Source organism: Oncorhynchus nerka, linkage group LG23 (genome assembly GCF_034236695.1).
Source record: "Oncorhynchus nerka isolate Pitt River linkage group LG23, Oner_Uvic_2.0, whole genome shotgun sequence".
Lineage (NCBI taxonomy): Eukaryota > Metazoa > Chordata > Actinopteri > Salmoniformes > Salmonidae > Oncorhynchus > Oncorhynchus nerka.
This window is the reverse complement of record NC_088418.1, coordinates 48,836,568-48,852,931: the sequence shown is the minus strand read 5'-3', so window position 1 is coordinate 48,852,931 and position 16,364 is coordinate 48,836,568. Positions and strand designations below refer to the sequence as shown.

At 45.4% G+C, this 16,364-nt stretch overlaps 1 protein-coding gene across 2 annotated transcripts in view; it reads left to right on the top strand.

The window, feature by feature from the left end:
* The first annotated feature begins 853 nt into the window (after positions 1 to 853).
* The window catches only part of LOC115106107 (pleckstrin homology domain-containing family A member 5-like), a 198,176-nt gene continuing 182,665 nt past the window's right edge, over positions 854 to 16,364 (top strand). For both annotated transcript variants that reach the window (XM_065008185.1, XM_065008183.1), the window contains exons 1-3: positions 854 to 983; positions 1,096 to 1,172; positions 2,007 to 2,064. In XM_065008185.1, the coding sequence (XP_064864257.1) occupies positions 892 to 983; positions 1,096 to 1,172; positions 2,007 to 2,064 (227 nt within the window). In that variant the 5' untranslated portion in view covers positions 854 to 891. The remainder of the gene's footprint in view (positions 984 to 1,095; positions 1,173 to 2,006; positions 2,065 to 16,364) is intronic.

Below are 16,364 nucleotides of genomic sequence, written 5' to 3'. Positions count from 1 at the left end.
GACACACACGCATAATGTACACGCAACCACTCATGCATACACACACGTGCACATGCACCCATTCACACACACATGCATCCAATCTACTCGTGACCCTCTGCTCTGTCTGAACTATAGAGAGGGGGTGAGGGGAGGGCTAAGGAGGGGGAGGGAGAAGGATTTATAGACAGCTGAACCATGCAGAGGTACAAGGTTGACCTGGGAGGGCATGTGTGATAATACGGAACAGTACAGATGGACCATTCATATAAGGTTTAACACACTCGCAGGATTTTTTATTTATTTTTTTAACCTTTATTTAACCTTTATTTAACCAGGCAAGTCAGTTAAGAACAAATTCTTATTTTCAATGACGGCCTAGGAACAGTGGGTTAACTGCCTGTTGAGGGGCAGAACGACAGATTTGTACCTTGTCAGCTCGGGGGTTTGAACTTGCAACCTTCCGGTTACTAGTCCAATGCTCTAACTACTAGGCTACGCTGCCGCCCCAGGGTAGCAGGGTAGTATTCTATTGGTGAATACAGTAGCCCCAGGCTACAAGGACATAATGTATGAATTTATATATTACTCAATGCCATATCTAATTAATTGTGACATGAGAAATTGAATTTCACATCTTTAGAATGTAAATAACGGAGGTGGGATATTTTTGGGAATCATAGGCTTGCTCTAGGCTATTTTACGCTAGTGTTTATGCTCCTTGGTATGCACGTACAAAACATATAATTTGTTTCAATAAAGGTTTTGAAAACAAGGTGAAAACAGGAGACCTCTCTACCTTGCAAGCACGCTCCCGCCCCACAGAGGTTCCCCGCGCCCAGTTGCTTAGGGTTTCCGAGTACGCGCCCATGGCACGGATACGCGCACTCCAGTCTCCGTCCTCTGCTAGACATGGCGGCGGATCTAAACCCAGACTGGCTCTCCTGCCTTCCTTCTTCTTGGAGTTATGGGGTTGCTCGGGACGGAAGGATATTCTTCATCAAGTAAATATTCTCAGGATACGGCGCATGGAAGTGAATTGGCTTTGTTTCGACGCGTTTGTTTTATGTCTGTGTTATTTGCGTGTTCACCTTCTCCCCGTTTCTTACCCAACAGTGAAGAAGCCAAGAGTACGACCTGGCTTCATCCCGTCACCGGAGAGGCCGTCATAACGGGGCACAGAACAACCCCAGGTAAAAACGGTTCGCATCGAACTCTTCCAATCGTTACATACGGCAAGAGTCTCGGTTTTAAATGGTTTCAGAAACCACCGAGAAACGTTGAGCGAAGACTCCCTGCCGCAAGCAACAGCCGCCTGCCTTTCTCTCCTCTGCGCTCAGACCATCAAGTTGAGCCGCCAATTAATGTCACCTAGGCATTGCGACAGAGTTGTTGAAAGTTCGGTCACGTAGGCATTCACATTCATAAACAAAGAAGTTAGTTTCTTTAGTTTCTTTTTTTACATTATTGTTTGCAACTTGCCATGGTTGTAGACTAAACTGTAAGGCTTAAGCCCGTAGCGTGGGCACTGGGCAGTTATTTTGTAACCATTGTAACAACAGCTGTTGATAAAATTATAACATGAAACATTGATGCGTAACTCGCTACAAATGTTGAATGCAACAAATGTTTGCATTGCTGTGAACATGACTTCGGATAGGGATGTTATTGTCACCATTCCATATCCATTGCATTAGAGAGAAGACATCGTGCGCGGAATGCATAGATCCTCACACTGTCAATGCCCAGGAAGCAGGTTTTTACAATCTCACGCCTATCAATACAATATGTTGAATAACGGATACGAATAGAAATGACGACGAGGCTATTCGATCATCCTTACTAGGCTATGTCATTTATGGATAGTATATCGGTAGGCTGTATATATTGCGTAAGGGGAACGGTATTTTCGGTCACGCGCAGATCTCTGCTCGTATCAGCCGCTTGTGTGTGTTGCGATGTATTTGTCTCGTAGCCTATTCATTACCCCCCCCCCCCCCCCCATGCCCCTTCTCTTTCCCGCATAGATTTACCAACGGGATGGGAGGAGGGATATACGTTCGAAGGAGCCCGCTGCTTCATCAAGTAAGTTGGATTTTTCAAAGCCACCGCGCTTTATGGAAACACTTGAAATTTGTCCTCCTCCTGTCGCTGGCAGGCTGCTTTGTTTTTGACGGCAGTTGAAATTTTCAGATTCTCTCCCACTGCCACTCTGGAGTGTTCAGGAAAGATCTCCTCCACATCCCCTTATGAACACACACACAGTTCCAGGTTCTCGTTTTCCCCCCTGTCTGTGGTGGAGTTTGACAAGCCAGTGTGACTCACAGCTCTCAGCTGAACAGGCTTTACTTGTTGGGGCCTCCTTCCCTCAGACACGACGCTGCCAGACTGGCGTGTACTTGCAACAGAGACACTACATTATTACACCCCTAAAAATCGGCTTAGGGTTTGTTGCAGTCATATTTGGGCTGATAAGTCAGTGTTTGAAGAAACACGTGTATGTACAGTTTTAAAGCCTTGCAGTGCTATTCAGTTGTCTTTCCTTCACCACTCTCTCTTCTGATTCTCTGCTATGGCCATTTGGAGAGTAGCAACTGAGCTAATAGCATGTGCTTTAGATGGGTCCACTAACTGGAGTGTGTTTTGTATCTCAAGGCATACATACTGTACCGCTGTGCTGTGAATTAGTGTGTGTTTATAGTGTCACTGTTTCCTCTCCCTCTTCCACAAGTATTATTGTGGCACACTGCTGATGGCATGGACTCAAGTTGGACCGTAGGCTGAAGGAATGGAATTGGCTGAATCTCTGTCACATTTCTAGATGGGATATCTTTCTGAGAAACAAAGAGCAGCATTTTGTCCAGTTTATGTTTTGGACAGCGTTGCATTGGCAGTGCATGGTGTGCTATTTTGCAATTTCCATTGCCTGTGATTTCTGAAATTCTTCTCAATTTCCTTGCTGGTCAGCCCATGTATTGGGCCGTTATGCAGACCTTATGCCCTCCACGTCCCCTATGCCCTCCTTCATCCCAGAAGGAACTTGATGCTCTTTGATTTAGGATTCATGTCCCTCTTTCTCTCTGGTGTTGAGAGGGTCCCATAGGGACCCAGACAGCGGGCTGCTGCAGGGGGGTGTGTGTGTTTCACAACCCAGCCTGTGTCCTCGTGACACCCGTTAATTCACAGGGGGATTCTTCTCTCTGTTCCCCTTTGTCCTAGTGTACCTGGAGACAGAACCATTCCGAAGAGGCTTGTTTGATGTTTCCTCCTCTGTTTCAGTTAACACTCCCTAGAGTCAGTGCCCTACCTAGGGCACACTCCCTGAAGTACACTAGTTCACAGTGGCTGGCCAGCCAGAACAGGCAGCTACCCTAGTGTACTGTAACCCTGTATACACTCTAAGCCCTTTGACTCAGACTCTGAACGCATGACCGAGCTAAACCTACTGAGGACTATGGAAGTGTCTCCCCCACGCCTCCCATCAGGCGAAAACATAGTCATTCAGTCCTCTACCTCCCACTGAGATTTTTTTTCTTTTTTCCCGTCATTAAAATGACTTGTGTCAAAGATACGTCCCATTTCTTTCAGTATCCACCCTGGCTGGCCATGACGTAACAAATAAGACGTCAGCATGACGTTGCTTCAACTAGCTAATATTGCCCACTGGGATATTGCTGTTGTGGTTGAGGCCTTTAATGACCTCCCTGATGTGTCTCACCTCTGCGTGTCACGCTGGCGTCTACAGTATTACCTCAGCAGCAGGTGGAAGGCTGCCAGACATGAGGAATGGTACAGCTCATTTATTATTCCTGGGCTGTGTGGAGTCGCAGAGGGGCTGACTCTAAAGGACGGACACACACACTTTACAGATCCCATTCATCAGCGACCAGGTTGTTTTCACCCAGCATCTTTAATTCACTTATCCCTCTCTCCCTTTAGCCTTCAGATCATTTCTGCACTGGCGCACACAGTATGGCTGCGTCCCAAATGGCCCCTATCTATGGGCTCTGGTCAAAAGTAGTGCACTATAGAGGGAAAAGGGTGCCATTTGGGACCTGAGGAGGGAGGGACCTGCTGGGAGAGCAGATGTATACACTTAGAACAAAGGAAGAAAACCTACACACAGCAAATGCAGCTTCCAAGTGATTTGATATACCACTAACCACAATATAGCTTCCATAAAGGTGTTTTGGATGTGTAATATTACACACACACTGGACGATTTGTGTAGCTCACACAGGTATGCCATCCAAATGGCACCCTATTCCCTATGGGCCCTGGTCAAAAGTAGTGCACTCTATAGGGAACATTTGGGATGCAGCCCAGGAGTGGCAGAGAAAGCTGGATAAGGAGCCATGTTTAAGACATACAGTGTGGATTCATTTCACTCTCCCTCCCCTGCTTCCCACGCTGGTTTCTTGAAGTGAGAGGAGGAGGAAGGCGGAATGAACGAGAATAGGGAAATGGTTGGAGGATATGACCTGTAGCTGACACTTGGAGTGTAGTTGGGGGGTGGGTAGGCAAAGAGACCTAGTGAGACAGCCTTGGTAGACAGACAAGGCTGTGTATGTGTGTGCTGCAGTCCTTTCCTCTGGCTTAGTTTGGCAGCTGGGGGAGTGCTTGGGGAATCCTGCAAAATAAACAGTTAGAGAAACATGGCCTGCTCCCCTTCCTCTCCACACCCACTGGTGAATACTGCCCTCCCATTGGAGGTGGAGGCTCTAGGCCTGCCTCTTTAACTCCGATCAAGTTTTGGGGCTTAGGGGTGTGTGTGTGTGGAGCCTACAGACGAGGCCACGAAGCAACATTAAGGAGACGTGACTTAGCTAGCGGTCTCGGCTTTGCTGCAGCACTCTCCATAGTGGAATTCTCCACAGGCTGTGTTAATGAAACGAGCTGTGTTGTGAATCAAGATGCACCCTAAGGATTGGAGTTTCAATTTGAGAATGGTTTTGCGAAGGACTGATGGCGAGAAAGGTTTCTGTTTTGTCAGGCTAAATAGAGCAATCTGATAGAGGTGAGTGGAGCAGGAGATGTAGAAAGAGAGATTGAGAAAACAAAAGGGAGCGAATCTGAAAAAGAGATGGGGAGAGGGAGACATAGATGGATAGAGGTTAGTGTGAGAGAGAGAGAGAGAGCTTTTTGAATTGGATAAGAGCTGGGAATAGGCTTCTAGCTGTCAGGAGGAGATGCAGGTGTTTCCACCGGGATACAACAGCCGCTCAACTTTTCCTGGACATCTGTCAGCAGTGTGTGTACGTTTTGTGTCCACACTCATTTCCACCTCTGGGATCATGTGAGCTGTGGTTGAAGTAGGGACAGATCTATAAGTGGGTCGCTGGCTGGGTGGAGTTGCTACACTGATGAAAGGCTTCCTGTCTCATTCGCTCTCACTTGCTCTTGCTCTAGCTCGGTCTCATCAGTGGGAGACGAGAGTAAGAATGGTCTAACATTTCTACTGCTGATTGTTGCGACACTAGCAGGTGATGACAGTCCCTTGTCAAAGCTGTTGATTCACTGGAGACACCATCAACTCTCTGCATTTCAGCAACTCTGTCCTATTGCTCTTCCTCCCTAAACACAACACGCCTCTGGTTCCACACCATAAGCCACTAATGAACGACACCACCTGCAGTGAATACAAGTGAGTTTAATTTTCTGCTTACAGTAAGCGGTGAAAAGGCTGTTAGTCAATCAATCTTATTTTATAAAGGCATTTTTACATCGGCAGCCAAAACCCCCCAGCCAAAACCCCCAAACAGCAAGCGATGTAGAAGCACACTGTACGGTACATCCCAAATGGCGCCCTATTCCCTATATAGTGTACTACTTTTGACGAGCCCTATGGGCCCTGTTCCAAATTAGGACACCGTATAGGGATATGTGCCTTTTGATATGTGTCCATTGTGTTTGGCTGTGCTGCAACAGTTATTACTGAGTCCTATTCAGGGGCACCGCTGCACTGCATACCTTAGGTGGTACTATGATGGAGTATACATCTTGAACTCTTGAGTTGTTACGACTGGCCATATCTATGAGTGAGTGATCTGTCAGTTTCTGAGATATCACTGACCTGATTTACCACTAACCTCCCCCTCCAAAGCCAGGGCTCAGTGCAAAGCCTGCTTGTGTTCAATCCAAAAATGGAAGAACCTACAGACTGGGTAAGCTCACTGGTTATTGTGGTGAAAAAGAACGGCGATCTCAGGATATGTCTAGACCCGTGAGATCTCAACAAATCAATCAAGAGAGAGCATTTCAAGTTGCCAACCAGAGAAGAGATAATGTCGTAGTTTGCTGAAGCAAAGTTGTTCAGTAAGTTTGATGCCTCATCAGGATTCTGGCAAATGAAGCTAGATGATGCAAGCTCAAGGCTATGCACATTCAACACACCTGAGGGCAGGTACAGATTTCATATGGGATTCTCTCAGCGCCAGAGGTCTACCACAAGACAATCCACATGATCTTCGAGCGCATGCTAGGAGTGGAGACTATGATGGATGACATCATCGTCTGGGGGTCCACAAAAGAAGAACACAATGCGAGAGTGAGACAAGTGCTGGCCTTGACACGGAAAGTCAACCTAAAACTAAACAAAGACAAATGGGAGTTTGGTGTGAAGACACTTACCTTCGTGGGAGATGTACTTTCAGAGGACGTAGTCAAACCAGACCCGAGGAAAACATCAGCCATCAACGACATGGAGCGCCCGAAGAACAAGGACGATGTGAGACGCTTCATGGGCATGATGATCACCTACCTTGCAAAGTTCATACCTCAACTGTCAGCACAGTCCGCTCCACTCAGATGTCTTCTGGAACAGAAAAATGAAATGGAATGGTCCCATGAACAGGAAAACTGCTTCAAAAACCTGAAGAAGACAATCACAGAAGAGCCAGTGCTCAGGTTCTATGATCCAGAGAAAAGCACAAGGATTTCTGCAGACGCGTCACAGTTTGGCCTGGGAGCAGTTCTTCTGCAACAGCATGACGACACATGGCAACCCCGTCGCTTATGCGTCCAGAGCCTTGATAGGCGCAGAGACAAGGTATGCACAAAAAGAGAAAACTACTGGCAAGCACATACGCTTGCGAAAGGTTTCACCAATACGTCTACGGATGAGACTTCGAAGTAGAAACCGATGACAAACCATTGGTGTCAATCATGTCTAAGCCACTGAATGATTGTCCAATGAGAATCCAGAGAATGTTGATCAGACTGCAAAGTATGATGTGAAGATGATCTATACCCCGGGAAAGTTCATGTTCGCCGCCGACACTCTTTCTCGAGCAGTCGACAAGGAGAGCTTCGACACACAGAAAAACACTGAGATTCAGGCCTACGTCGACATGATCGTAGCATCACTTCCTGTGTCTTCTGAGAGAATGGAGCAGATCAAAAGAGAGACCGCAGCTGACCAATCAATGACAGAGTTGAACGAAACAACACTAATAGGATGGCCTGCACAGAAAAACAACTGTCCAAGGAGAATACAGGATTACTGGATGTGCAGAGCAGAGCTCACCGTTGTGGATGACATAGTGTTCAAAGGCAACAAGATTGTCATTGCCATGACACTACGCAAATAAATGCTACAAAAAATACATGAGGGCCACTTGGGTAAGGAAAAATGCAAACGACGAGCACGTGAAGTAATGTACTGGCCAAGAATGAACCAGGAAATCAGCCAGACCCCTGCTTCATGTAAACTGTGTTTGACCTACAGGCCAAAGCAACAAGCAGAGCCGCTAATGCCTCATCTAATACCCAACAGACCCTACTACAAAATTGTCAAAGGTCTGATGAAAAAGGCACAAGATGGAAAGGAGGATTTCCTAAAAAATCTGATGGTCTACCGCAGTGCACTGCTGCAGAACGGACTTTCACCTGCACAAATGTTGATGGAACGTCGCATCAGAACCAACCTACCCATCCATGAGGACTTGCTAACACCCAGAGGTGCTCACAAAGTCAAACTTGCAAAGGAAAAACAGAAAGACAAACAAAAACAGCGACACGACAAAAGTGCAAGACACTTACCTGAACTGAAACCTGGAGATCGTGTACGACTCCGAGACATCACTACAGGAACCTGGATGCAGCAAGGGTGTGTGCAGAGAGAAGTTGCACCGCGATCCTATGAGATCCAAACGGAGCATGGGTCACAACTGGGTCGAAAAAGAGTGGATCTAAGGCTTTAGCCATTCACTCAAGGGACTGAGGATCATCAGGAGGATACTGCTGAAGCGTCAAATGCCTTTAGAAATGGACAATTCAGTCAGAACACCCTGACTGACAATGAACGCTGTCCAACTGTTTCAGGAAGCACTTCAGCAGAATGACCAAAAAGGCTTAATGAGAATTGCAAAAATAAATTTAAAAAAGGGGCACCTGGACTGAATGTTTGGTTTATGTGAAAAGAAATGGGGCCACAATATTGTTGGACAGACTATATTTAGTTGAAAAAAAATATTTTTAAGGGAAAATAATTTGGGGAAAGAAATGTGTGTTATTGAAAATTGCATGTTATGCAGGTTGAGTAAACAAATGTGATGTGACGTGTAGTTACATAGAAAAGTAGTTTTCTTTTAAAGGAAAGAAGATGTGTTGTAATGTGTTAAAAACATTTAGACTACGTTACCCAGCGGGCTATGCGGGCTAGGTGGAGGGTTAAAGAATGCCTTGCATGGCTAAACATGGAGTTTTCTAGCTGAAGTATATGTTCATTAAAAGTAGTTAAACCTACGCCCCGGTTTGTCATTATATAAGGAACAAACATAACACAACTTAATGGAAATCTCATGATACTTTATTTATTATACAAGTACCATGAATACACAATTCCAATATACTAATACAGGACATGGAGTCATCTTACAACAGGAGGTTGCAGGAGGAGGGGTGTGCTCTGGCCCGATGCAGAAACGCATGCACGCCCACTTGATTCATGCCTGGCGCTAAAGACGAGAAGGTAATGGCCAACATTTAATCCAGTCACTCAGCTCAACGCTCGTATGACTGGTGTTGGATTCGGGGTCAGTTATCTGGGTGCAACTCAGGATGGTGAATGTACTGCTAGTTCATTCTACAGCAATTGCTAGATTAATGGATGAGGATATGCCTTGTTTTGGATGGCCCAATAGAGGGAGAGAGGATTAGTCGCAGTTCCTATTGGCCCAGACGTGATTAATCAAACTATGGTAATCAGTAGTGTGCGTGTTAAGTGTGCACGTACCGAGGCTGTTGAAAATGTGAGGGGCTCCCCAGGTCTGCCACTGCACTTATGCATACAGCTGGTTACAGAGAGAGAGTGAGAGGGAGGAAGATTGCGCAAGAGAGTAGGAGGAGGAAGAGAGTGAGAGCAAGAGACCCTCACTGTCTCCACATGCAGTAACTTTAAGTGAAAGCCTTTCCTCACTGCTCTGTTCTTTCCTCTGCAATGCTCTATAGAATGGCATTCCCTGATGTGTCTGTTAATAGCATGCTTAAAGGTGTGTGTGTGCATGCCTACTCCATTAACATCGAATAGTGCTCGCGCTATGCAACTTTTCAGGGAAGTTAGGAACCAATATACACAGGCAGTTAGGAAAGCTAAGGCTAGCTTTTTCAAACAGAAATGTGCATCCTGTAGCACAAACTCCAAAAAGTTCTGGGACACTGTAAAGTCCATGGAGAATAAGAGCACCTCCTCCCAGCTGCCCACTGTGCTGAGGCTAGGAAGCACTGTCACCACCGATAAATCCATGATAATTGAGAATTTCAATAAGCATTTTTCTACGGCTGGCCATGCTTTCCACCTGGCTACCCCAACCCCGGTCAACAGCTCTGCACCCCTACAGCAACTTTCCCAAGCCTCCCCCATTTCTCCGTCACCCAAATCCAGATAGCTGATGTTCTGAAAGAGCTGCAAAACCTGGACCCCTACAAATCAGCTGGGCTAGACAATCTGGACCCTCTCTTTTTAAAATTATCCGCCGCAATTGTTGCAACCCCTATTACTAGCCTGTTCAACTTCTCTTTCGTATCGTCTGAGATCCACAAAGATTGGAATGCTGCCGCGGTCATCCCCTTCTTCAAAGGGGGAGACACTCTAGGCCCAAACTGTTACCCTGCCTTTCTAAGGTCTTCGAAAGCCAAGTTAACAGATCACCCACCATTTCGAATCCCAATATTTCGAATTGGAGGGCCTGTTGTGTGGACCTCTGTCAGTTTCTATGAGGGTGCCACAGGGTTCAATTCTCGGGCCGACTCTTTCCTCTGTGTACATCAATGATGTCGCTCTTGCTGCTGGTGATTCTCTGATCCACCTCTACGCAGATGACACCATTCTATGTACTTCTGGCCCTTTGGACACTGTGTTAACAAATCTCCAAACGAGCTTCAACACCATACAACACTCCTTCCGTGGCCTCCAACTGTTAAACTAAAACTAAATGCATGCTCTTCAACCGATCGCTGCCCGCACCTGCCCGCCTGTCTAGCATCACTATTATGGACGGTTCTGACTATGTGGACAACTACAAATACCTAGGTGTCTGGTTAGACTGTAAACTCTCCTTCCAGACTCACATTAAGCATCTCCAATCCCAAATAAAATCTAGAATTGGCTTCGTATTTCAGAACAAAGCATCCTTCACTCATGCTGCCAAACATACCCTCGTTCAACTGACTATCCTACCGATCCTTGACTTCGGCGATGTCATTTACAAAATAGCCTCCAACACTCTACTCAGCAAATTGGATGCAGTCTATCACAGTACCATCCGTTTTGTCACCAGCGCCCCATATACTACCCACCACTGCGACCTGTATGCTGTCGTTGGCTGGTCCTCACTTCATATTCGTCACCAAACCCACTGGCTTCAGGTCATATATAAGTCTTTGCTAGGTAAAGCCCCACCTTATCTCAGCTCACTGGTCACCATAGCAGCACCCACCCGTAGCACACGCTCCAGCAGGTATATTTCACTGGTCAGCCCCAAAGCCAATTCCCCCTTTGGCTGCCTTTCCTTCCAGTTCTCTGCTGCCAATGACAGGAACAAATTGCAAAAATCACTGAAGCTGGAGACTCATATCTCCCTCACTAACTTTACGCATCATCTGTCAGAGCAGCTTACAGATCAGATCATTGCACCTGTACATAGCCCATTTGTAAATAGCCCACCCAACTACCTCATCCCCATATTGTAATAATTATTTTTTTCTCCTTTGCACCCCAGTATCTCTACTTGCACATTCATCTTCTGCACATCTATCATTCCAGTGTAAATTGTAATTACTACACCCCCATGGCCTATTTATTGCCTTACCTCACAAATCTTACCTTATTTGCTCACACTGTATATAGAATTTTCTATTGTGTTATTGACTGTACGTTTGTTTATACCATGTGTAACTCTGTTGTTGTTTGTGTCGCACTGCTTTGCTTTATCTTGGCCAGGTCGCAGTTGTAAATGAGAACTTGTTCTCAACTGGCCTAACTGGTCAAATAAAGGTGAAATAAAATAAATACCTGTGTGCGTTTGTTTGTTTGCATACTTTGCTCAATAATTTAGTCTGTTCACCTAGCTACCTTCCAATGATCATGTCCAATTTCATTGACGTGTCCCCTCTGCACTGTCCCCACTGCACTTGTAATGTCCTGAGTACTGCTGTCCGTCAGGACACGAAGGCTGTGTTGACACAGGCAGCCCAATTCAGCTTTTCTTTCCACTAATTGGTATTTTGACCAATCACATCAGATTTTTTCCAGAGCTGATCTGATTGGTCAAAATACCAATTAGTGAAAAAAAGATCAGAATTGGGCTGCTTGTGTAAATGCAGCCAAAGTCTTGTTTACTTACTAGTGACCAGACATGGAGGGATGTGAGCCAGTTGCCAGATACATGTTTACATTCCGTACTCAGAGGAGGATTGGCCCCAGGGACTCCCGTTTAGGATAACCTATTGTAGAGCCAGGCTAGGATCAGGACAACTTATCTGACCATGTGGAAACAAATACGCTATCAAATCAAATTGTATTTGTCACATACACATGGTTAGCAGATGTTAATGCGAGTGTAGCGAAATGCTTGTGCTTCTTGTTCCGACAATGCAGTAATAACCAACGTGTAATCTAACCTAACAATTCCACAACTACTACCTTATACACACAAGTGTAAAGGGATAAAGAATATGTACATAAAGGTATATGAATGAGTGATGGTACAGAACGGCATAGGCAATATGCAGTAGATGGTATAGAGTACAGTATATACATATGAGATGAGTAATGTAGGGTATATAAACATGAAGTGGCATAGTTTAAAGTGGCTAGTGATACATGTATTACATAAAGATGGCAAGATGCAGTAGATGATATAGAGTACAGTATACATATACATATGAGATGAGTAATGTAGGGTATGTAAACATATTAAGTGGCATTGTTTAAAGTGGCTAGTGATACATTTTCTTCCATCAATTTCCATTATTAAAGTGGCTGGAGTTGATTCAGTATGTTGGCAGCAGCCACGCAATGTTAGTGGTGGCTGTGTAACAGTCTGATGGCCTTGGGATAGAAGCTGTTTTTCAGTCTCTCGGTCCCTGCTTTGATGCACCTGTACTGACCTCGCCTTCTGGATGATAGCGGGGTGAACAGGCAGTGGCTCGGATAGTTGTTGTCCTTGATGATCTTTATGGCCTTCCTGTGACATCGGGTGGTGTAGGTGTCCTGGAGGGCAGGTAGTTTGCCCCCGGTGATGCGTTGTGCAGATCTCACTACCCTCTGGAGAGCCTTACGGTTGTGGGCGGAGCAGTTGCCGTACCAGGCGGTGATACAGCCCGACAGGATGCTCTCGATTGTGCATCTGTAGAAGTTTGTGAGTGCTTTTGGTGACAAGCCGACTGACAAGCCGACAACCTCAGGAGGCTGAAGAGGCGCTGCTGTGCCTTTTTCACAACGCTGTCTGTATGGGTGGACCAATTCAGTTTGTCCGTGATGTGTACGCCGAGGAACATAAAACTTACTACCCTCTCCACTAATGTCCCGTCGATGTGGATAGGGGGGTGCTCCCTCTGCTGTTTCCTGAAGTCCACAATCATTTCCTTTGTTTTGTTGACGTTGAGTGTGAGGTTATTTTCCTGACACCACACTCCGAGGGCCTTCACCTCCTCCTTGTAGGCCGTCTCGTCGTTGTTGGTAATCAAGCCTACCACTGTAGTGTCGTCCACAAACTTGATGCATGCCATGCAGTCGTGGGTGAACAGGGAGTACAGGACAGGGCTCAGAACGCACCCTTGTGGGGCCCCAGTGTTGAGGATCATCGGGGTGGAGATGTTGTTACCTACCCTCACCACCTGGGGCCGGCCGGGGTCGAGACCCAGGGTCTCGAGGTTGATGACGAGTTTGGAGGGTACTATGGTGTTAAATGCTGAGTTGTAGTCGATGAACAGCATTCTCACATAGGTATTCCTCTTGTCCAGATGGGTTAGGGCAGTGTGCAGTGTGGTTGCGATTGCGTCGTCTGTGGACCTATTGGGGCGGTAAGCAAATTGGAGTGGGTCTAGGGTGTCTGGTAGGGTGGAGGTGATATGGTCCTTGATTAGTCTCTCAAAGCACTTCATGATGACGGAAGTTAGTGCTACGGGGCGGGGCGGTAGTCGTTTAGTGCAGTTACCGTAGCTTTCTTGGGAACAGGAACAATGGTGGCCCTCTTGAAACATGTGGGCACAGCAGACTGGGATAAGGATTGATTGAATATGTCCTATGCTAATGCTAGTAGTGTTATTAAAATCACAACATTTGTTTTGTTTCAGTGATGTGGAAAGTATGCGAGTCTCGGCTCTTTCCGGTGACTTATTGGAAATTGAAATGTTTTCCCTGATTCTAATACACTGTTTTATAGAATATAGCTTTGTGTTCTTTTAAGAAGGGAATTATATCCTCTAATACACTTTGATCCACTCCATCATTCTCCCTCTCTAATCTCTCTGTGACAACAGACACTCATTTCTTAGGAGCGATGATAAGAAAACACTTGGGTACCGTGATCTCTCATCTGCACAAACAGAAGGTCATCTGCTACTGAACAAATACAAGATCATGTTTGAGTCCTTAGTTGTTTTGGAGAACCAGACCTTACGGACCTGTTCGTTGAGCTGCGAGCGCTGATCTGCCATGATCACACGAGGCTGCTGTCTTAATCATGCGTTTCAGTAGAGGAGCGTGAGTCTGAGGCATGATCTGTTTTTAAAGGTCCCATGACTACAGATGAGGACGTGAACTGAAGGTGAACACTGCTATTGGAGTGTTCTGTTTAATCCTCTTATCTCACGATGAAGTCTTTACTATTTGACAGTTTTTTTTTATGTAGGTCTAGTTGTTTCATCAGATGTATTTCTATGGTACACAGCGAGAAGAGCTCTGCATTGATTTGTCTGGTGGTGTTACTGCAGAGAGGAGCAGACTGTTGTTTTACCTCTACGATCAGTCTGCAGCATTGGGAGGATTGAACACTGCTCAGAAACATTTGATAATGACCTCACTGCACCAAAAGCAACATGGGGATCGGATCATTAGCCCAATTTATCATCCAACTCTAATCCTTGTCAATACAGATATTCTCTGGTGTAAGTGGTAACTGAAAAGTAGAATTAATCTAAATTCCCAGTTGTGGCTCTATTAGATTAGGAAGAGGCTTCAAAGGAGGAGTCTGGAGGAATGGTGGAGACCTGACCTTGTGTAGCGTCTCATGAGAACCTATGTGGCTGTAGGGCAGCTTTTCTCCCACTCAGGACAAACACACGTGCTCACACTCTCACACAAAGACATAAGGCTAAGGGATCAGTCCAATAATAGGGTATTAGATCATAATAATGGTGCCATTATATGATGGCCTGTTATTATCATTATAATAATAGTGTAATGCGTCATAATATAGGTAATAGAGATGCCACGGTTTACCCAACCATGGGCTGTTGTTCCCACCCATGGGACTCTGACTCTATATTGGTTACATGGACTCTTGGCCTCCCATTCTAACCACCTCTCGCCGGCTTTGTATTCATGTTACTTGATGTAATTGCTGTACAATATGATTTTGTTGCCATCTAATGTACATTCAAATGTCATAAATCAACACTGCAGAGCTCTTCCTGTCCTCTGCCGTGCCCTGGTTGTTTTACTGCTGATGATATCTGGAAATGTGCATGTACACCCTGGCTCATCTACTGTTGCTAGACCCAATTCTAACTTGTGCTCGGATATCTGCTTCACTGGTGTCTGCTCGTAAAAGCCTGGGTTTTCTGCACGTTAACACTAGAAGTGTATTACCTCAAATGTATCAATTGAAAGTGTGGGTTCACAGCTCCAATCCAGATGTGTTGGTCATTACTGAGACATGGTTGAACACTGATGTTAACCTTTCTGGTTATAACATTTTTCGGCAAGACGGATCTTCCAAAGGTGGTGGAGTGGCAATCTTTACCAAGGAACACCTTCGGTGCTCGGTTGTCTCCACCAAGTCTGTCCCCAAACAATATTTTGGGCTGGTTTTAAGCATTACACTTTCAAATAGCTCTTTGTTGACTGTTGCTAGGTGTTATCGTCCACCATCGGCACCGGCCTGTACTCTAAATGCCCTAAGTCTGAACTTGTACTGCTAAGTGACCTAAACTGGGACATGATTAAACCACCTGACCAAGTCCTAAAGCAATGGGACTCCCTAAATCTTTCTCAGATTCTTTACCAATCCTACAAGGTATGACTCCAAACAGCCAGAAAAGGCTACTCTCCTTGATGCTATCCTCACAAATAATCCCGTCTGGTGTTATTTCTGTAATGACCTTTGTGATCACTGTTTTATAGCCTGTGTTTGTAATGGCTGCTCAGTGAAACGGCCTGTCCTGATTTGTCATAGACGCTTGGTAAAACACTTTTAATGAGTAAGACTTCAATCATGACCTGGCCTCTGTAAATTGGTATAGAATCAGCTTGATCCCCTCTGTCGAAGATGCTTGGAGCTTCTTTTTCTATATTTTCAGTGGTATTGTTAACAAACACGTCTCCATAAAGAAAATGAGAATTAAAAACAGGTTCAGCCCCTGGTTCGACCGTGATCTGACTGACTCTCTTTCAGGCAAATGAGAAATGTGACATGATTCAGGAAACTAGACGTATGTCGCAAGTCACGACTTCACATGAGAGCCATTTGAACATAAAACACATTTTTTCATCAAAACTTATGTGCCTTAACTTTCATGTGCCTTAATAACAAACTTGTATGCCATCTGTAAATACGAATAAAGTTGTTAAATTATGAGCCTTGTTGGTTATGTCGCAGAAGAAGTCGTCAACCTTCCCACTATAATGAGTGTGCTGGACATGCCGAGAGATTAGTTCGGAC